The sequence below is a fragment of the Molossus molossus genome, unplaced genomic scaffold (genome assembly GCF_014108415.1).
Source record: "Molossus molossus isolate mMolMol1 unplaced genomic scaffold, mMolMol1.p scaffold_m16_p_18, whole genome shotgun sequence".
NCBI lineage: Eukaryota > Metazoa > Chordata > Mammalia > Chiroptera > Molossidae > Molossus > Molossus molossus.
This window is the reverse complement of record NW_023425353.1, coordinates 40,711,375-40,734,702: the sequence shown is the minus strand read 5'-3', so window position 1 is coordinate 40,734,702 and position 23,328 is coordinate 40,711,375. Positions and strand designations below refer to the sequence as shown.

The 23,328-nt window shown below is 40.5% G+C and overlaps 1 protein-coding gene across 3 annotated transcripts in view; it reads left to right on the top strand.

The window, feature by feature from the left end:
• Positions 1 to 23,328, top strand: part of TBC1D5 (TBC1 domain family member 5) — a 504,213-nt gene that overhangs the window by 454,790 nt on the left and 26,095 nt on the right. For all 3 annotated transcript variants that reach the window (XM_036267496.1, XM_036267498.1, XM_036267497.1), the window contains one exon: positions 8,095 to 8,258. In XM_036267496.1, the coding sequence (XP_036123389.1) occupies positions 8,095 to 8,258 (164 nt within the window). The remainder of the gene's footprint in view (positions 1 to 8,094; positions 8,259 to 23,328) is intronic.

The window sequence follows — 23,328 nt, the reverse complement described above, 5'->3', positions numbered from 1 at the left end:
GTAAAAACAAAAGCCATAAAGGAAAATGTTGACACACACTCACACATACATTCACACACTCACACTTGTATACAAATGGCTGAGTTCCAGAATTTAGGTGGAACTCTCCTAAATCAGCTTTTTAAAATAAAATAAGCAGAGACAATTTACACAGGACCTTCAGATTGCATACATGAATAAGTTGAAAGATACTCAGTCTTACAAGTTATCAGGAAACTTCAAACTAATGTAAGGAAGTTCTCCATCAGATTAACCAAATAAAAAATTAGATGAATAAAGATATATTGTGTTACATTTACACATATGTATAAATATACATACACACACATGTAGGTTAAAATCCTAGGAGAAAGCAATGTGGAATTATTTATGTAAATTTAAAATGCACATACAATTAGATGTAGCAGTCCCATTTATATAACTTTCTGTAATAGACATAGCCAGCTGTTTGTACCTGAAGACATACTTCTTTAGAGTTTTCATTGTCATTTAGTTTGTAAAGACAAAATATTGGAAAAGTCCTACATGTCTATTTGGGAAAGCTACAATTTTTTTTCTTCACAGCCATTAAAAAGAGTAACGCAGTCTTTTATTTAAGAGAAATACAAGTTTTGAAGACCAAGTTCAGTCCAGAAAGCAAGTCACAGAGGGAAGCATTTTTGGAATGACAATAATGACCTCTGAAAATGTTTCCATGAAAGCAACAAGACTAGTGACAGAAATGTCAAAATCAGCTTTATCAGAACTCTGGAAGTTAAAGAATTAAAACACTTTGAGGAGCTCACATTCAAGACAAAAATGGCTGGACCTCAGTAAGAAAAGCATGCTTTGTAGCTTTTTTTAAACTTGTCATATCCTTCCTCACCCCTCCCCAGGTCTGTCATAGTCGTTGATAACCACCAGCCTTGCAGCCACTGGAGGAGAAAGAGTGGGCTTGGAACACCCTAAAAATCCCTTCCCCAGTCAATTGTAACCATTTGACTTGTCCAGCAGCTTCCCGGAAAAGCCTCGTCCATAGGGCTTTTCTTTATTTGACCTTATTCAGAACTCACTAAGGAAGAAACCCTGTCCACAGGGCACCCATCAAAAATAATCAGTGGAAATTACCTGACATCACAGCTGCCCTAGGCAGAAAAGGAACAAACAAGAGGCTAACCAAAAAACTAACAGGAAATCAGAGGCTAGCAAAAAACTTAAAAGGAAAAATCAAAGACCCATAGGGGTCTTTGAAAAGCTCCAATATATTCCCAGGATTCTAGAAGGCCACACACATGCAGGACTGTGCACATGTCCAGGAAAGACTTGAGAAGGGCGTAATCTCAGCTCAGGATGAACCTGAGGCCCTGCGTAGGCAGGAATGAAGCTAAAGCAGAACTACAGACCCCTGCTGGAGCACCGAAGGCATGCCCAGCACACCCGGGAACCCCGGCAAAGGCCTAGAGGCCTACTGGTTCGTGGCATTCAAGGAAGGGAAATCTCTGCCTCTGCGGACCACCAAGCTAACCAAGCCGAGATTCCAGTAGCCAGACACCACAAAGAATACACACTTAGCAAGATTGGTTTGAGGAAGTCACTAAAAAAAAAAAAAAAGAAGAAGAAGAAGAACAAATCCAGGGAATAGGATGGGATCTAATTTCCAGAGTTGGCACATTATTTTATTAAAATGTCCAGTTTTCAGTGAAAATTCTGAGACATACAAAGAAACAGGAAAGTAGAAAGTATTGCTCTTATATAAGGAAAAAGGCAGTCTGCCCCTGCGGAAGCTGAGATACTGGACTTACTAAAGACTTGAAATCAGCGATAATAAATATCTTCAAAAAGCTAAAAGAACCTGTGTCTGAAGAACTAAAGGAATGTGTCCGGCCTGTGTGGCTCAGAGGCTGAGTGTCGACCCATGCATCAAGAGGTCACTGGTTCGCCCTGGCCAGTTTGGCTCAGCGGTTGGAGTGTCGGCCTGCGGTACAGAGAGACCCGGGTTCGGTTCCCGCTAAGGGGGCGTACCTCGGTTGCAGTTTGTCCCCGGCCCTGGTTGGTCGTGCGGGTGGCAGCCACTCAATGTGTCCCTTCACATCGATGTTTCTCTCTCTCTCTCTTCCTCTCTCTCCCTCCCACTCTATCTGAACAAAAAATGGAAAAAATGTCCTCAGGTGAGGATAAAAAAAAAAAAGTCACTGGTTCGATTCCCAGGCAGGACACATGCCCAGGTTGTGGGCACAATCTCCAGTGCGGGGCATGCAGGAGGCGGCCAATCGATGTTCTCGCTAAAGGATTGCATGAGATAGTCTCTCACCAAATAGCGAATGTTAATAAAGAGATTGTAATTTTTAAAAGAACCAAATAGATATTTTGGAGTTGAAAATACATGAACTAAAATTAAAAAGTCACTACAGAGGATTAACAGCAGATTTGAGCTGACGGAAGAGTCAGAGATTGAAGATATGTTCATTGAGATTATCCAGTCTGAAAAATAGAAAGATAAAAGAATAAACACAAATGAGCAGATACTCAAAGATAAAGACAATATCATGAGGCATACCAACATGCAGAAGATGGGAGTTAGGAAGGAGGGAAGAGAGGAAAGGGCATTGTAGAAATGCAAGGGAAATATTCCAGTTTTATGAAAAAACTTATATATCCAAGAAGCTCAGTTAACTCCAAGCAGGATAAACTCAAGGACATCCACACTTTGACACATCATAGCCAAACTTAAAAGCCAACAACAAAAAAATCTTGAAAGCAGCACGAGAAAAACAACTCATTACTCCAAGGGAACCTCAATTACATTAACAGCTGATTTTTCTTAAAAACCATGGAGGCTAAAAGGCAGAAGGATGATATTATCAAAGTGATTTTTTTAAAATATGTTTTTATTGCTATTTTATATATAGAGAGAAACATCAATGTGAGAGAGAAGCATTGATCGGCTGCCTTCCTGCCCACCTTCTTACTGAAGATCGAGCCCACAGCCCAGGTGTGTGCCCTGACTGGGAATCGAACTGGGACCTCTCAGTCCATGGGATGATGCTCAGTTCACTGAGCCACACCGGCCAGGCTCAAAGTGATGTTTTAAAGAAGTCTATCAACCAATAATTCTATATCCAATAGAACTATCCTTTCAAAAGGAAGGAAAATTAAGACAGTGACAGATAAAAACAGAATTCACTGCTAGTAAATCTGTCCTACAAGACACAATAATGGGAATCATTCAGGCTGAACTGAAAGGACACTAGAAATTAATTCAAATCTATATAAAGGAAAAGAGCACTTATGAAGTTAACTACATAGGTACATATAAAAGACAGTTTAGCCCTGGCCGGTTTGGCTCAGCAGTTAGAGCATCAGCCTGCATACCAAAGGGTTGCAAATTCAATTCCCAGTCAAGGGCACATACCTGGGTTACAGGCTCAATCCCTGGCTCTGGTTGGGGTCATGCAGGAGGCAACCAATCGGTGTGTGTCTCTCACATCAATGTCTGTCTGTCTGTCTGTCTCTCTCCCCCCCCCCCCATTCCTAAAAACAATGGAGAAATATCCTTGCATGAGGATTAATTAAAAAAAGACAGTATAAATGTATTTTGCTTATATCTTATTGTTAAGATGGCAGTATTACCCAAATTGATCTACATATTCATAAAAATCCCCATCAGAATCTCAGGTATCCTTTTGGGAGAAATTAACAAACTAATCCTAAAACACATATGGAAATGCAAAGCACCTCTAATAACCAAAGCAATGTTGAAAGAGAACTCACACCCCTGATTTCAACGCTTACTATGTAACTATAGTAATCATATACAGTGTGGTACTAACAAAGATAGGCAGGTATAAATGGAATAGAGTTGTGGGCATAGAAATAAACCATAAATTTACAGTAAAATAATTTTAAACAAGGGTGCCAAGACCTTTCAATGTTGAAAAAATAGTCTTTTCTACAAATAATACTGGGAAAACTGGATAGCCACATGTAAAAGAATAAAGTTGAACTACTTCCTCGTGCTGTATACAAAAATTAACTCAAAATGGACTAAAGTCTAAATACAAGAACTAAAACTATAAGTCTTAAGAAAGCACAGGCGTAAATCTTTGTAACCTTGGGTTAGGCAATGGCTTTTTATACCTGATACCAACAGCACAAGCAACTAAAGGAAAAAAAATAGGTAAATGGGATTTCATCGAAATTAAAAACTTTTTGGCTTCAAAGGATAGTTAAGAAAATGAAAAGACAATACACATATAGGAAATGTTTTTGCAAATCATGTATCTGAAAAGGGAGTTATACCCACAATATACAGATCAACAATAAAAAGACAACCTGATGTTACAAATAGACAAAAAATTTGAATACACATTTCTCCATAGCAGATAGACAAATGTCTAATGCTTGCACATGAAAAGATGCTCAACATCATTTGTCATTTGCTTTGGCAAATAAAAATCACAGTCAGATAAGACTTTACACCCACTAGGATGCCTAAAATAAAAAGCCAATAGTAAGTGTTGACAAGGATGTGGAGAAATTGGAACCCTAATATGATGTTGATAGATATATGAAATAGTGTAGCCACTTGCAAAAACAGTTTGGCAATTTCTCAAAATGTTAAACACAGATTTACCCTATTGACCCAGCAATTCTGCTCTTAGGTTTTAACCGAAGAACAATGAAAACATGTTCACAGAAAAATGTATATACAAGTGTTTATAGCAGCATTATTCATAAGAACCAATAAATAGATACAGGGTAAATGTCTATCAACTGATGAGTAGATAAACAAAATGTGGTATATTTATACAATAGATTATTTGGCAATAGAAAGTACTGATATGTACTTTAGTATGAATGCACTTTGAAAACATTGTGCCAACTCAAAGAAGCCGATCACAAAAGATCACATTTTGTCATTCCATTATATGACATGTCCAGAAAAGGCTTAGAGATGGAAAGTAGATTCATGGCTACCAGAGGTTCTGGGGAAGGGAGTATTGGGAGTAACAGCTAATGGGTACAAGTTATCTTTCTTGGGTTATAAAAATGTTCTAAAATTGGGTGGTGATTTTAGATGGGTTGAGAATCTCTGTGAATATAATAAAAACTACTGAATTATACACTTTAAAGGGGTGAATTATATGGTATATGAATTATTATATCTCAGTAAAACTTTTTTTACACAGGCAATTTTCACATTTAATCTATTTACAATGAGACTATGTTTACATATTAGTGGTATAATTTTAAAAAGAGAAAATAAGTTAATAGGTGGTTCTGGAGGTCTTTTTTAGTTCTGACATTCTAGGACCCTTTACCTTCGAGATCTCCCAGGTCCTGGGACCTGTTCTCCCCTCTCCTTTCCTCACCTCAGGGTTACTGTCCTTCAAGGTCAGCAACAGTATCATCCATTGCATGTGGAGGCAGAAGTACAAAATGTTTTTTTAGAGAATGACATCTGTGAAAGGAAAGGGGGAGGAAATAGATCTCAGAAGGGAAATGTCGTCAGATTGTGGTACAGACATCACAGAAGTCTCTGCAAACTGATCAGAAACTCTGGAGCCAGGATTTCCCACTAGAAGAGCCCAGTGTTGTGTGGAAATGGGCAAGCTCTTTGTTGCAGGTCACTAGCTGGGAGTTAAATGTGAAAAATGACTATAAAAATAGCAACTTTATTGAGATAAAATTCATATGCCATAAAATTCATCTTTCATCCAGTGGAGTTTAGTATATTCACAGAGAATGCTCAGCTCTCACCACTATATAACTTGAGAACATTTGGAGTTACACTTGACTGCTCTCTTTCTCTCATACCCTAACATGCCTCAGGAAATCTAGTCAGTGTCGTCCAGAATCTGACCTCTTGGTACCACCAAGCTCCGAGCATTCGGCTTACTTGGAGTTTTGCATTGGCAGAAATTGATTTCCCTGCTTTTGTTTTTTGCTTTCTCTCGCCCCTTTTTGGTTAGTCAGTCAGTCAGTCAGTCAGTATGTTAATCCTCACCCAAGGATATTTTCCCATTGATTTTTAGATAGAGTGGAGGGGGGGGGGGGACATCGATGTGAGAGAGACACATTGATTGGTTGCCACCTGCCCTTGATCAAGGCTCTAACCCTGAGCCAAACCAGCCAGGGCTATCCTTTCCCTTTTTAAAGTAAGTTAAGCCCGGCTGGTGTGGCTCAGTGGTTGAGCATCGACCCATGCACCAAGAGGTCGCTGGTTGGATTCCCAGTCAGGACAAATGCCCGGGTTGTGGGCCAGATCCCCAGTGGGGAGCATGCAGGAGGTGGCCAATCAATGTTCTCTCTCATCAGTGTTTCTATCTCTCCCTCTTTCTTCCTCTCTCTCTAAAATCAATTAAAAATACTTTAAAAAATAAAGTCAAATTATGTCACTTCTCTGCTCAAATCCTCTAGTGTCTTCCAGTGGCTCCCCTTCTCAGAGTAACGCCAGCTACCCTACCTGATCCGATCCCCTGCTTGCTCTCAGACCTCACCCGCTACTCCTCGGCCCCTCATTCTTAGCTGTAGTCACACTGGCCACCTTGCTGTTCCTCGGAAACACAGAGGTCCCGCTGGGGCCTTTTGTACTCACTGTTCCTCCAAATGATCTGCAAAGCTGGTATTTCACCTTCAGGGTTTTGCTCAAATGTCAGTCTACCTCAGTACTCAGTGACACCTGACCTGACTGTCCTGCTTAAAGCCGTAATGCCTTCCTCTGAAGAGTCTCCTTTACTGCTTATTTTTCTCGGCGGCACTTGCCACCATCTAAAGTCATGTGTAATTTAGTAATGTGCAGGGTAGGGCAAAAGTACATTTACAGTCGTGAGTACGTAAAACACAGTTTATTCTTGTGTTGTTATTTATTAATTATTGTATTGTTTTCCATACGAACAACTGTAAACATGCTTTCGCCCACTCTGTATTCGTCTGTCACCCCTTCACTAGAAAGTACACTCACTGAAGGGTGGGATTTTTTACGGTTTTAGTTTCCACGAATCCCTGCACCCAGAAGCATCTAGCCCTTACTGGGCCTTCAGGTACTGATGGTTGAATGAATAAATGCAGCAGGTATTTTACTAGGTTCTTATGTTCCCATAACAATCTTATGGGAGCAGGGAGTAGCCCCATGTATAAGTGAGACCCGCGTGGGCCTGCGTGAGCCTGCGTGGGCCTGCGTGGGCCTGCGTGGGCCTGGCTGTAGCTAACTCTGTGTGCCTGACTTCTACACCAGGCTGCCTTCTTCGCAGTTCTTACTAGAGCCCTTGCTCCTGTCTGAGGGAGCTTATGGCTTCAGAACCTCAGTGAAAAGAGCATTGTTGGAGACCACAGATACACCCCCTCCAATCCAGCGACCAGTCTAGAAAGAGGCCAGCACCTTGTCTCCATTTCTAGATACTTCTACCACAGGCTGGGGTGGCCATACATCTGTTCTGCAATTAATGAAAAGGAAAGAGACCCTTTGAAAAGCTGGTGAAGGGTTTCAATTTTTTATATTAGTAATATAATGTAGCCCTGGCCAGTTTGGCTCAGCAGTTAGATTGTTGGCCCGCAGTCCAGAGAGACCCGGGTTCGGTTCCTGCTGAGGGCATGTACCTCAGTTGTAGTTTGTCCTCGGCCATGGCTGGGTTGTGCAGATGGCAACCACTCGATGTTTCCCTTTCACATCGATGTTTCTCTCTCTCTCTCTCTGTTCCTCCCACTCTATCTGAACAAAAAATGGAAAAATGTCCTCAGGTGAGGATAAAAAAATATATATATAATGTACAGTATAATAGTTTCCAGTTTCTATTATTAAGGATGATACCCTTACTGAAGGCCCAGTCTTTTAGCCTGTGATTTCTAAAAATTGGTTTTGTTTTTTTGTATGTGTTCAACACTTGGACTATTGTTGCATAAATTACATGTAGAAAACTATAACGTACTTCATTGTTTTAAAAAATTGGCAGCTACTCTGGTACATAAGACGCCTGCATTTTAATGCTGCATAGTATCATTATGTTGACAGTGTAAACAAAGAAGTATCATAATTCATCATTTATTAAAAGCAGTAAGTTCAGTTGCTTAGTGAAAGAGTGGTATTTTATTATTGCTACTTAATTTTTCTTATAGGACAAAGTTCTAAAAACATCAGTTCATCTCCAAGCATTGAGAGTTTGCCTGGAGGCAGAGAATTCACTGGCTCCCCACCTTTGTCTGCTATGAAAAAGGATTCCTTCTTCAGCAACATCTCCCGCTCCCGCTCACACAGCAAAACTATGGGCAGAAAAGAATCTGTAAGTATTTAGCAACAGTTTTCTTTTTATCCTTCATTTCCCTCTAGAGTGATTGATGCATTCTTATAAAGCTCTTAAAATGTTTACAGACTAAAATGAATTATTCATCAAAAATAATTTTGTTAAAACTTTAAGGAATATTTAGGCTATGGTTTCTATTACACTGGGGCAGGGGGAATGTAGCATCAATTTAAAATAAATTAAATCCCAAATCTCAGGTCCTTTTTCCCCTACAAATGCCTTTTTGTCAAAGCCTGTGTTTTTCGTTTCTAAAATGGAGCAAATAGCATTATACCAAACAAAAGATTTAAGACACTAAAACAAACCAAGCTGTTTTTTCAGTTTCAAGTATTTCTTAAAAATTAAAAATTATTTTACCACTTGTTTTAAAAAGTTATATACATACAAACATGTTATACAAATTACCTTTAAATTGTGGTATATCGAGAGTTACGCTCTAAGAGCCTTTGTATATATTACTCAAAAGAACATATCTAAAGCCTATCAACCACTTTTAAAAAAATCCTGGTTGTGTCCGAAAAGTTTAAGCCAAATCACAAGAAATAAAACATTGAGCCACATTTTATAATTAGTTTAATAACACAATATTCAATGAAGAATTCATCTGCCCACTGGAAGATAATGCATATGTAAGGTGTTACAGAAAAGAATCTAGCTGTTGCTGAAATAGGCCTAAATTAGAAATAACTGTAAAACTTTTCAGGGATAATTATCTCTAGCACATAGACAACAACAGGGTATGTATCTGTGTGACTGCGGGACCCTGGGCAACGGCTCGTGGTGCTTCAGCCACCTCATCTGCAAACTGAATAGCATGCTTTGCCCTCCGGAGGGAAGAGTTCACTGCACACTCTCTCGGGGTCCCCTCCGTGCATGGGAACTGCGGTTCTCTGATTTGTGGAAGAGCGGAATGGAACTGTCATTTGAAGACGGCAGCTATAATGCAGGCAATTAGCTCTGCTCCCTCTTACATTCTACTCCAGGGACAGTTCCAGTAGTTAAAGATAAACCCTCGAGGAATAAGAAAACAGGAGAGAAGGCAACAGCAACACATTTCTGTTACTTGGAAAGCAGATGTTAAGTGCTAACTAACTTAGCAGCCTGAGAAAGCTGGAAGCCAAGTCAGCAGTAGGTAAAAACCCAGAAGCAACATGATTTAGATTTAATCTTCTGGAAGCTCAGGAACGGAAATGGGTAAAGGTGGTGAAGACAGGAGGATTGGTCAGAAGTCTCTTCAGGAAGCAGTTTGCTCCCCCTCCCACGCTGGCAGAGACTGGAGGTTTGCACGCCCTGGCCCTTATGGAAAGGGAGTGATGAATAGATTCAACTATGGAATGTCAGGTCCCCAGGCCTCACCTCACTTGCTTTCCAGAGTTCCAGTACGTATATCCCTCCCTGCGGGAAGAGTTTTCTCTAAGCAGAAGTCACAAATGAAAAAACACAAACTTTCTTTTTTATCCTCACCCTAGGACAGAGAGAGAGAGGGAGAGGGAGAGAGAGAGAGTGCGCGCGAGAGAGAGATGTGAAAGGGACACATTGAGTGGCTGCCTTCCGCACGACCCGACCAGAGCCGGGACGAATCGCAACCAAGGTACGTGCGCTTGACTGGAATTGAACCTGCAACTCATTGGTCTGTGGGTCAACGCTCTAACTGCTGAGCCAAACCAGCCAGGGCAAAAAAACACAAACCTTCTGACCTGAGAGATTCTTCAGGGAAATAGCCAGTTTACTCCCAGTGACCCAGTCATCCAGCCCCAGCCACACAGACCTCCCGCTTACCTTTTAGTTTACACTTATTATAGAGCGACACAGCCAAGGATCAGCAGGTTCTTGCAGAGAGCATCTGATAGTGAAACACAGACAAAAACAAATACATTTCTATGTATGTCCTGATGTTTTCCTGTGAGTGCCTGGTACACAGTCACTAAGCAAAAACAACTCAAGCTGAGCGCTGGGCATGTTATTTACCTGTGGTTAGAAAAAGCAAATAGTGATATTAGCATGAAATACCTCACTTTAAAAATATTCTTTCAAAATTCATTTTCTGAGTGGCTCTTTAGGTAAAAGCTGTTTTGACATCAAAATAATAAAATGCTATTAAAGAAAAAAACAACAGGGAGGAAACAAGTCCATGCAGGAGTAGGATGCTGCAGAAAAATATTCATTCAGAACCAGACTGTTAGAAATTAAAATATAGTATCTGTAATGTAAAACTCACAGACGAGTTGGGAGTTAAGAAAGAAAAATATGAAAATTAGAGAACCAATCCCTGAAGTTAAAAAAACAAAAACAAAACAAAACAACAAAAACAAAGTCTAGAGAGAACAGATAAAATGAAAGGAAGGAAATGGTCAAAAACGCAATTCAGTAAAGTTTTTCACTAATGGAGACCTGAGTTTTCAGATTGAAAAAGTCCATGGCACATCCCACACAGGTAAATACAAATCCACACACAGATACCTCTGACAAAGTTCAGAACTCTGGGGGCAAAGTGATATACTACAAACTTGTAGAATTAGGTGAAAAGAAAGATTCCCAACAAAGGATCAAGAATTAGCATAGCTACAAATTTCCCATAGCAACGCCAGAAACAAGACAATAGAGGAATGCCTTCAGAGCTCTGAGAGAAAATTAATTCCGACCTAGATTCAGCACTTAGCCAAGCTAATTAAATGTGAGGGTAGAATAAAAGCACTTTCCGACATTAAAGATTCAGAAAATGTGTTCCCGTGCACCTCCGGCTCTGCTGGAGGATGTGCTCTGCAGAAATGAGGACGTATGCTGAGGATGAGCACCACATGAGAACCAGTTAAGAGATTATCCAGAGCAAGACCAAAATATCCCCCAGCATGATAATGCAGGGAGAGCCCCAAACTCTATAACACAGCTACTTAGCAGCAGCCATCCCAGATTAGAGCAAGTTAGACAGTTCCAGAAAGTTTTCTCCAAAAAGATGAAACTGTTAAAAATAATGTATTTGGCCCTAGCCAGTTTGGCTCAGTGGTTGGAGCATCGGCCTGCGGTCCAGAGAGACCCGGGTTCGGTTCCTGCCAAGGGCATGTACCTCGGTTGCAGTTTGTCCCCGGCCCTGGTTGGTCGTGCAGGTGGCAGCCACTCATTGTGTCCCTTCACATCGATGTTTCTCTTTCTCTCTCTCTCTTCTTCTCTCTCCCTCCCGCTCTATCTGAACAAAAAATGGAAAAATGTCCTCGGGTGAGGATAAAAAATAATAATATATTTGAACAAATTGAGAACTTTATACTAGTAGAGGTGAGTTTGGGTTTAAATTAGTGATAACTTTAGAAAAAATAAGCCAGTAAAAAACAGGACAATCAGTAACCCCAAAGAAAAACAAACTACAGGAAAAGAAAGATTATGATAAACCTTGTAAGTGAGCCATGACTGTAATTTGCATAGACATTGTACTGTAAGCCTGTTGACTATTAATCTAGTCAAAATCATGATAAAATTTATTTGGGAAGCAAGGGTATGGGAGCTGTGTGTTTGTGTGCAGAGGGGACAGGGCAGGTGATGGTGGCTATTAGAGCTAAATCCTCACCGTCCACAGCGGAAAATCTGTATACTACTCTAGAACAGCGATTTTCAACCTTTTTCATCTCGTAGCACACATAAACTAATTACTAAAATTCTGCAGCATACCAAAAAATATGTTATATTTTTTTCTGATCTGACAAAAATAAAATAGAGGTATAATTTTGATTGATTTACCAATAATAATAAATAATGGTAGTAGTAGTAATTACCTACCCTTTTTGCTCCAAAGTAACTTTTTAAAAAATTATGTGCCTATACTTGTATATAAGGATTTCTGGTACCAGGAATTAACCAATCAGATGCAACCTTATTATATGATATGACCAATAAGATGCATTTCTGTTATATGACTTATTTATGGTTCAAGAAAGGGCATTCACACTGGACAGTTATTGTTGTGTTGGCTGTTATTTTTTTTTTATTTGACAATTTAAGGGAAAAGAGGTCAGTGCTGCTCACTAAATAGTCATTACAATAGGTATTACATGTTTTAAAAATTCTTGTGGCACACGGGTTGCAAATCGCTGCTTTAGAAAAATCAAGAAGTAACAATATAAGCTAGAGTGCAGAGATGGGGAAAAATGAGTAAAAGAATTGAAAGTGGTTACTTCTAGAGAGCAGGAAGTGGAGGGTGGGGCTGTATGAACTGTTTTTCATAACAAGCCTTGTAGAACCATTTGACTCTTCAAAGTGTTACATATATAACTTAGATTAAAAATAATTTCAAATTACAACAAAATGGAACGTATTGACATAATAAATTAGAAGAGGAGATGCTGCCTGAACCAAGAACATGCCTAGGAAGAGTCAGAACAGGGAACAACAGTGAGAAGGGCACCGGAGAGGTGTTCCATGTGCCTCATCACGTCGTGATGGCATTTGGATCATTCCACAGCACCAGGTGATCACTTTTCTTCATGGTGATGCTGTGACTTAAGACAGAAGTGGAGCAAAAATGGAAATAGAGTAAGTCTAACCCTCTGCACAGGCCTGCTGTGAAAGAACCAGAATGCCAACTTATTCTCCAGAATGTAATGTATTTCCTAACTTGAGGGAAGTATGTAGGCAGAAATTCCCAAGAGAAAGCTCATGATTTTCCAAGTAATGGGGTTAGCTTATTATTATTTTATGAAATAATGCATTGTAGTCTGTGCTCTTCACCAAAAATTCCAGTTTTCCTCCATTCTAGGCAGTTGATAGGATGGTACCTCCTTGTCCCCTGTGATCTATCAGAGCCATGTGACCAGTGAGCTGAGTGGAAGAGATATGTATGCACTGTTACTCTAATCCTCCAGCCCGCTCTTCCCTCTGTCACCATGAGCAGAGCCCATCTGCTAACCCATGATAGACATGAAGTATGAATGAGAAATAAACTCTTATTAATTTAAGGTGAGAGTGTTGCTCATCACAGCTTAACAGTACACAGTTGGAAAATGTTCAGGCCCATAACTGGGAATAATTCTCTCACGGGAACCACATACCGACCCCTAGTGGTCCCAGTAGTGCCAGAGCCTATGCCTGGGCACCCGTCGTTTCTGGCCCACTTTGCTTTCATTTCCAGCCCAGTTGGTGTCATATGGGGGTATGCCATGTCCTCAAAAAAGTTCACGGTAGTTTTCCATTAACATCATCATTAGCAGTTTTTCATACAAAAGTGGCCAAAATTGAAGCAAAGACGCCTCTTTTTTGGGTTCCCATGCCTTATACTACATGACTATCTTTCAGATTTCAAGACTCAACTGATCTTTTAAAGTGGCCCAGGGTCAAGAAATGGTTGATGTCAGTTAAAAAGAGGATGAAATAGCAGTTGAAAAGAAACATTAGAACAAAGATAATCTAGTAGTAGTTCTCAACCTAAGTGTGGCTAAATCTGCTTATGTTTCTAAACCAATCATTGAGAAATGGTTTTAAAGATCAATATAGGTGTGATGTATTCTGGACAAGTGTCATATATTAAGTCTCAGAAAACTTATTTCCTCACGATACTGCCTTTTTATGGATCAAAGAAAACCTTTCTGTAACCCACAGGCTATCTTTTTCTTTTACTTTATTGATTTTTAGAGAGAGAGGAAGGGAGAGGGAGAGTTAGAAACATCAATGAGAGAGAACATTGATTGGCTGCCTCCTGCATGCCCCCCCACTGGGGATAGGGCCCACAACCTGGGCATGTGCCCTGACCAGGAATCGAACCGGTGACCTCTTGGTGCATGGGTTGACACAACCATTAAGCCACAGCAGCCAGGCTACACAGGCTGTCTTTAGGTGAAGTTACATACATCATTCTTGTTCATGCCCCTGATTTGGCCATATAGTAAAAGAGTATACAACTCAGCTAGGTCTTTAAAGAGGTAAGTAGTTAAATCTCATGCCATATGTTTATAAAAAACATCATTACACTTTTCTGAAATGTGAACAAACTAGTAGGAAGCTTTAAAAATGACCTTACTTACAATCAGGTTTTAGTCAAATTCTGATTTTTTTAGTCTTGAAGAAAAAATTCAAAATTTTATACTTTCTATATTTTATGCTTCATTTTGCATAATGTACATGACATTCAATACTTAGCTTTTTAGAAATCTATTTTGGTTGGTCATTCATCTGACTATTAAATAAGTTTTCACTTATTTTGGCACTGTTAAATGTTCTGCAATTATTGCCAAATCATTTTCCAAGAATAGTTTTGCTAAGGTTAAAGAAGAGGGAAAATACTGAATATAAGAAAAATTCAAATTGATTTGTCTATAAATGAGTTCTAATATTTTAACACATCAGCCAATTAAAATATTTTTTTCATGTTCCTGATGAACTAACTGCAAGACATTTTGCTATGCTTCATGATAATTACCCAATCTCTAAAGATCTAATCATATCCATTCAAAGTCTCTAAGCCACAGGAAATCAAAATTGTCTGAGCTGGAAATGTGAAATTGGAGGAAGGGGAAACACATCAAAAGTTAAGTAATAAAATAAAAATATAACTTATCAGCATAAGAGGTTAAATGCCATATATGCAGTAAAGACAATAAATAATATGGATTCAAAAGACAGACCATCATGGGCTGTGTTGGTCTGGATAAGCTTCAAGTGAGAGATCAGACTTTAACCATAAATATATTTCTTCTTTCATTAAATGCAACCCTTGTTTTCCCTCATGAATATCCAACAACTTCCTAGAACAGAGTAGGTGGACATCGAGTCAACCGCCAGCAATGTCTGCTGCGGGTGTTCCTTCTCCCTCACATCCTCCAGCAGAATGTGAAATCATTTGGATTTTATCAAGTTGCTTTTGGTAAAAATAAGAGAAATTGTTATCTCAAATGAGGAAATTTGTTGCTTATTATTTCAAATAACTAGAGTCCTGAGATAGTCAAGTCACCTGACATCACCATCTTTCTGTTCTACCATCCTCAGTATGTTGGCTTTGTCCTCAACTCTCTGCCCTCATGTTCTCAAGAGGGCTGCCACAGAGCCAGGTATCTATCCTGTCTTCCTTCCCATCACCCTCCTCACACATGCATAGCTTCTAGAGAAGTCTGTTTGGACATTCCTCAGCAGGCTTTTCTTCCCATCTCATTGACTGGCCAGAATTAAATCCCACGCTCCCTCCCAAACCAACCTCTGGTAAGAGGAAAGGCTTAGAGAAGCCCATGACAGTGTGGAAAGGTGATAGGGGGATGTGACTAGGCAGTTTGATAGGCGAATTATCCCTAAAGTATGAATTGCCAGAATGGTTTATCTAATCATCCCCTAAAACATTTGCATTTGGATCAGCCAGTTCTGTTGTATCAATGATGTTTCAGTGGTGAATTTTAAGACAGCCTGAGTTAGATTGGTAAGTGGAAGAGAGAAATTGAGCAAGTGGCATTCCCAGTAGACCAGGATTTTTGTTTGTCTGATTTTCTTTTCAGTCAATGATGTGTACTTCCTAAGAACATATAGTATGTGTTGATCTATATAGAACATATAGAAAGTATTGATCATAATGGATTGCTTTATGGGTCTATATGGAATTGAAATCTGGCATCTAGAGTTTATTTAGTTATAGGATTTTTACAATTTATAACTATATATTTATAATCTATTATTTAATCAATGTTAATTATAAGTGCATTAAAATACAGAGCTATTTAAAATACCTATTCTTATTTAATGTAGCTTATTAAAATGAATAGATATAAAATGAATTCAGACATCTGCAATTTTTCTAGCTTCTTTTAAGTCTCATGATAGGGATTTTAATCTAAGGCTAAATTGAAGTCATGTATTTGAAACATGACATTTAGTTAGTTATTCTGTGTTATATGAACCTTGTTAACAGTCTTTTGCCAATGCATCAGTTCAAGGTCAAGGAAGGTGGACTGTGTATCTTTTAGGAGTATTCTTTCTTCCTGTCTTCACCTTTTTGCCTCACGTAATTCCACTGTAAAAAAAAAAAATGTAAACATCTAAAGGAGCATCATAACGAGCTGTTTCCGACAGTTTATATTTGATGTTTCAGTTTAGCTCTTGTAAACAGGTTTTATAATCACCTTTTTAACATCTTTACGCTTCAATAAATTTATTTTCAACCAAAATTCTGAGGAGCCTATGAAAGCAGAACCACAGGAAATGGAGTTCTGAACCTTGACCATAGTGCCCTTTTTAGGACAGTGAAGATGGTGCCCTTTGGGAGCAAATGAAGCAACTCATCCCCCTCACACTGGACCTTCTCCCTCCATCATTTGCCTTCATCACCATCATCTCCGTGAAATACAAAGCTGCCAGACTGTACCATGCTGAACACTGCCCAGGAGGCAAAGACAGTGGTCTGGGAGAGCTCAAGTGAAGCAATCAGAAATAGTTAGAATCCCTGGACAGAAATTCCTGTACATTTGAATTATGCTAGATTAAATGTGCCATTGATAGCATTTGCTTCCTTCCAGTGACCTTTCTTGAAACTTGACATTTATTTAGTCTTGCAGTGCCATGTTGCCTTGGGGACAGTGCCCAGAAGTGCACGTGCGCAGGGCAGGGGAGGAACGGGGGGCTTTGAGCTGCTCTTTGCACATGGAAGTCAGTCGAGGCCAAGTCGTGGAGGCTGTGAAGTTGTCCTCCTTTTTCCCCTCAAGGTCTCATCACCTTCCTTCTACACAGCATCTTCCTGCTTTTGAATCTCCTGTCCCACAGCTTCTCATCCTTTGTTCTTTGAAATACCTCTGTTAACTTATCCAGGAAGCTAGATTTTTAATCCACTGGGTTCTAATTCAAGAAAGAAACGCTTTGCTCCTGTCATAGGAACTCTAAGACCACTGGACAAAGAGGGCGGTGTGTAGCACACAGGTGGTACCTTGAAACCTTAAGGCTAAGGAACATCTCTGTGGTGATCCTCATGCTAAAGCTGCTGTGCCCAGAGGGTCAGTCAGAGGCTTGGGCTACCGCAGCTTCCTCTCTGTCCCTGGACCCTGCTATTTCCTCTCCAGTTTTCTACTCCTAAAGGCCCATGTGTCAGGAATTCACACGTGTGGAAATACTGTGGGTGGTAAGCACCAGAAGCTCACACCTGAAGCATGGGAGCCGAGGGCAGGTACAGGGCATTCAGTAGCTTGGTCTGGTCACGCCTCACAGGAGCCCTGCAGAAGGGGCCGGTGGGTGCTAGAAGCCTCGTGTTCTTCCAGCGAGCCGCATGCCCAGGTCTGGAGAGGGGACATGTTTTCCTCTGCACAGAGGTAACATCCATTCCCTAAATCCTACTCCCAAAGGGGGTGACTTTTCCTAAGTAAATTAAAATCATGTTTTAGGTTGGTAAATGCCCCAGGAGGGAACTGCAATTGTTGGGAAAATTTAGGACCTTTCTATTTTGTGGCAATAATAATAAAATTTAAAAATAAAAAGTGTGGACATAAGCAACTGTTTAAAATGTGTGAAAAAACTACAACCCAGACCCTTCTCATTCCTGACATTATAGTGTGGCTGAAGGATTTTAAAAGCCCTGAGTACAGGGATCACTAGAAGATAATATAATCAAATTCCCAAACTTTCTTTTTATTTAAGATGATGGCAGAGCCCTCCCTCTTTTCTCTCAGAATTGTCACCAACTTAGAACCTCTGTCTTCAGTTCCCAAAGTTACTTAGGTGAGTAGCTAGAAACGTTAACAGCAGTAACTCAAAGCATGATGGTTGTAGTAGGCCATGAACAAGCTGGCTTTATATTAAATCCTAGAAAGTCACGGGCCACATTTGAAAAGAAGAGAGAAAAATACCGAAAAACTTTTTAACTGGAAAAGCAGTTATGAAAGGGAAACATCCTTCATCCCACCCCCACCATTTACTCACGGACCCTGACTAGACTTTGATTCCTCCTGCCTTTCTTGGTTGTATTTTGCAACTGTTTTCTTACATTTGATGTTCTTACTGTTCTGCTTTAAAGTTTTCTATCTTTCTTATTTTGTTTCTTTGATGACTCTTAAAGATGGCCTGGTCTCATTAAATAAATCCATGCTAACCATGCCTGTCCCTACAACAGAAAAGTCCTGTCAGACTAGCATCTGAAGTCACTTTCAGGTGGTCACTGACCTCTCTTGATCACCATCACCTTTATTCTTGGAGACTGTCCCAAAGTTAGGACAAATTAGAAACGAGATCGTGGAAGTTGACATTTGCCTGTAGTCTTCCATATGACCATTCAGGTCTCATGGGTCCCATTAGCAAGGAAATGTAAAAACTTGCAGATTATGTCACTGACTTGTCCCACATACACATATACACCTACTACTACACAACCCAAACACTGAAGGAGATCTCATATGCAGAGTAATGCTCCAGTCAATTTAGAATATACAATTTATAAGTGCTGCCAAATTGCTTAACTTCAGGATGTTCTCAGTTGAAATTCTAGGCATATTTGCCTAGAATGTTTGAAGCATATTTGTACATTCTACTTGCGCGTCTTGTTCATTCAGCATGATATAAAGACATATGTTCCATAAAGTATCAAAAACAATACTTGTGAAATGAAATAGAAGAACATAAGAATGAAACCTGCCAGGTACCACTGTGTGATCATGCTGATGTCTGTGGAGATCTTAACTTCATCTCCAGACATCAAATGGTGATGACCTCCAGCTAGATGGTGTGAAACTGTTCCTCTTCACTGCCCAGGTGAACAGGTACTGGATTTTTCTCCATGTCCATAGTCAAAGTCAGCCACCTCAGTCTCTGTGACCAAGTTCCTTTTTTGACACCCTTAATGAAGGACTTTAGAAACAGATTTGAAGATTGGATGGAACAAGATCTTTTTCTCAAATAGCAGTCCTAATTCTTTTGCCAGGAATAGAGATTTAAATTTCTCAGCTGGACTAACTAAATGTGAAGACCATTTAAATACTGGGCCTTGCATTTCATTCCAAAGAGAGTGTCATCTGTAGGTCTTTTGAAGCTGAATGAACTGAGATTCTCACTCAAACTGATTCAAATAATAAGTTATTAACACAAATAAGTCCAAAGGACTTCTCATCCCTGGCTGCACTTTAGGGTCACCTGGAGAGCTTTAAAAATGCCAGTAATAGAACTGAATCAGAATCTCTGAGGTGGGGCTTGGTCATTGTTGAAAGCTTCTCAAGCTATTCACATGTGTAGTCAAGGTTTAGAACCAATAATTTAGTAGGTCGTCAGTGTCTTCAGGGAACCAAGTTCTTTCCACACCTCTCTGCTGGTCAGAACAGAAGGGAGACAGCACAGCTGTTCTGGGCACTGTGTCCCTTCTCCCCCCTCCAGAGGAGAAAGACAGCCTGTGTCTTCTTCGGGCCAGGGAAAATACAGGTGCCCAGGTAAATGTGAATTTCAGGTAAACAAGGAATAATTTTCTTAGGATAAGTATGTCACATATATGGCATGAGCTATATTTATACTAAAAAAATTTTTTGTTGATTGAGATTCAAACTTAACTGTATGCCCGGTGTTTCTGTTTGTTCCATTTGGCAATTCTGTCTTAAGAGCCTTTGTTTTTTTCAAGAACCACCCACCCAAGACTTCCCCTTAGGTCTCATTGGCCGAAATTCCTACAGCCATTGCTATAGAGGTGATGGGGGTGCCCCTAAATCCATCGGGTCCAGCCCTAGCCCCACAGCTTGAGAGGGGGCTCGTGGCCGCAGGGCCGTTAGGAAGACGAGCTGAAGGCCGGGCCACGCACACCACCTTGCAGGCACCTTGGCCCTGCCGAGAGCCGCCATCTCTAGACCAGAGCTTTTCTGCAGACAGTTACCCTTGTGGAAAAATATATCAGTTTGATTGTCATGAATGTATTCATCTTCAAATGAATAGTCATCTTCAGAACAGTCAGTTCTAAGGCCAGTTTATATTTTAACAAAAATTACCATGCTGTGCAAAATCATGTACAAAAAACCACAGGGCTCATGGGAAATATTGGGTTGGGAAACAACACTCAAAGACTTGAGTACTGTCCTGGCCAGTTTGGCTCAGTGGTTAGAATGTGAGCCCGCAGACCGAAGGGTCGTGGGTTTAGTTCCAGTCAAGGGCATGTACCTGGGTTTCGGGTTTGATCCCCAGCCCCAGGCAGGGTTGTGCGGAGGCAACCAATCCATGTGTCTCTCTCACATCAATGTTTCTCTCTTTCTCTCTCTCTGTCACTCTCTCTTTCTCACTCTCTCCCTCCCTCCCCTCCACTCTCTCTAAAAATTAATGGAAAAATATGCTCGGGTGAGGATGAACAAAAATAATAATAATAACTTTATTACTGACACATAAAACAGGGTAGAAACTTACTAAGAGTGGTAGCATGGTTTTACACATGTTAAATGACTAAGAAATAAGTGAATGCTGTAATAAATGTGATCCTTTACCTTGAAAAAGACCTGCAGCCTGGTTGGGGAAGTGGACATTTGAAGGGTTGTAGCTTGCAAGTCACCATAATGTAGTGGAAGGAGAATATCTGGAATCTGATGCATTTGGGTTCTGGGCACAGCCTATCACACCTGTTGGGAACTCAGGCGGCTGGCAGGTGTCTCAGGTACATGTGTGCAGGTATGTATTCGTGTACTCCCATAAGCCTGGCTTCAGCTACGTGCCGTTCTCTGCATTCTCCTGGTGTTTCTTGTGGATGAAGTGTATAAGCAAACAGGAAATTCATGTTACATTCAATTGTTCCCTAATTGATCAATCTCACTGGAACAAATTCACATTTTTAAAACCAGCATTATAACAAAACTGACTCTACTCTGGGTTTGACACACAGCTTCTGAAGTTGTTGGGTTGGGAGAATAAGGATAAAGATTATACTTCCTGTATTAATGTTTTTGTTCTCAGTTCAGTAACCAACAGTACCACATTAATGAGAAATTTTAGAATACATCCATTTGATTAATGGTTAGATACACCCGGAGTATTTCCTAACACCAGCTGGCTCTCTGAATGCCTGCCTGGTGCCTGACTCCCCTCCAGGACTCCGCGGGAGGTGCCTCCGCCTCCCTAGGACATAGTTGGAGACCTTAAGGCACAGCCTGCAGGGCCCTCGGGGTCTCACCCCTCCAGACTTCTCCGCAGCGCTCAGGACAGCCCAGCCGTCTGTTCTGCAGACCAAGCATGCCGTCTCCTACCTCCGGTTGTTTTGCTCCATTGCCTCTTCTGACCCAAACTGTTCATGTGGCTGCAAAACTCAAGTTCTTCCCAGTCTCAGGCCAAGCACCTGGTGTCCCAGGGAGCCTCAGCCAGTCTGGAAACTTTCATCGGTTCACTAGGCAGCTAAGGCCCCACCCAAAGCTACAGGAGCAGCTAGCTGAGGTGAGGGATGTCCTAGTTATCTGTAAACTCGACCATCACTACTTGTATTCAGTTAACAGGCACTTGTCACTATCACAGTCTCCTCTGGCAGACGTTGTGTCTGGCACTCAGTAGCTGTTGAGGCTTCTGTGTGCTGTGCAAGGATTTAGGTGTGTCCGGCTTTGTTCTGGCCACTGGGGCCCAGAAAGTCGCCTCACTTCCCAGCGACACTCACCAACCACATATAAAAGCCAAAGGAATTGTTTGGTGCATAGTGAGAAATTGGCTTTCTATAAACTAGTTTAAGGAGTGAATTAACAAAAGTGCTCCAGGCATGTGAATGAAGCAGGTAATTCAGAGAATTCTCTCCTGCCCATCTTTTCCTTTTCTTCCCAGAAGTCTCCAGATGGGTAGTGTTTGTGTGGGACAAAGCTGCTCCAGCACTTGGTTTCCTTACCAGCTGTAACAAAGTGTTTCTTAAACCATGCTTGATCCTCAGCTTGGGTTTGCTGGGGCACCATTTGTTGGTGTGTTTGTTTGCCTCTAATTGGAATTTGTGGGGGTCGGTTAGTCCAGAGAATGGTGGTAGAAGGGTGCACATTTCATCCTCACACGGGGCAGTCAGCTTTGTCATGAGAAAAACCACCTTGGCCGAGGCCTCCTTTCGGGGTCAGCCGTTGTGCCCATGTGATGCCTGATTGGTGCCAGGAGCGGCCAGGGGAAGAAAGCTCACAGGGGGTCAGCCCAGCCAGCCACACGGTGAGACCCTCGGCTGGAGTCCCGGCGTTGGCTGGGTGGTGTCATCAGCTGGTCTGACACATGTACGTGGAGAGGGGAAGCACTGGTCCAGTAAAGCAGCATCTGTGCTAATCAGCCTGTGGAGGAGAGAGCCGTTCTCCTTTACAAAACATTGGTCAGGTTGCTTAATTACAAAAACAACATGGAAGTGTAGCCGAAAAGTCCAAAAGACAGGGACATTTCTCTACACAGTGCCATTGAATCAGCCTCCCAGACACAGTCCCTTCTGAGAGGAACATTTTCCCCCAGTTTAAATGTTCAAAAGACAGGCAGTTGGCTGAACAATTATGCTTCACATTTTTCTATCTTTTGAATTTTTAAAAGCTAGAAAGTTGCTAAGACATACCATATGCATATAATTATTTTAAAAAGCAGTTCTAGGATTTTTACAAATAATAAGGTTTGTGACTATGCAAATATGGTTTTATTCTTCCCCAGGTTACACATTTGTTAAAGGTTTTATTTTAATTTCCACTGTATGTATTTCAGGATTATAAATTTATTCACTTTACTTTAGGATTTGTGGCACATGCTCCTATTTTTTTGGCCCCATCCTTATATTTTCTGTTTATTCTGTTTATTGTTTTTTTGTAAGCAGTCTAGAAAAGAAAAGTTAGATTAAAATAGCTTGTGGTGTTGAAATGCCAATAGGCATGAAATCGTGTTTTTAAAGGCTGAAAGTATTTAACAAATATTATTCATTACAAATAAAAATATCTCCAGGAAATGAGAAATGAATTTAAATACCGTGGATTATGAAAATATTGTACCATTTTCATGTTTGAAAAGCATCTTTTATTCTCTGATACTAACACACAAGCCTTTGTTTATCAAAATTACAGAAGAGAGCATGCCTAATCCAACAAAATTAATTTCTATTTGGCTTCAAAATAAGTGCTTGTGTTTACAGTAGAATAAATTGATACCTAATAGTCTAAGATTA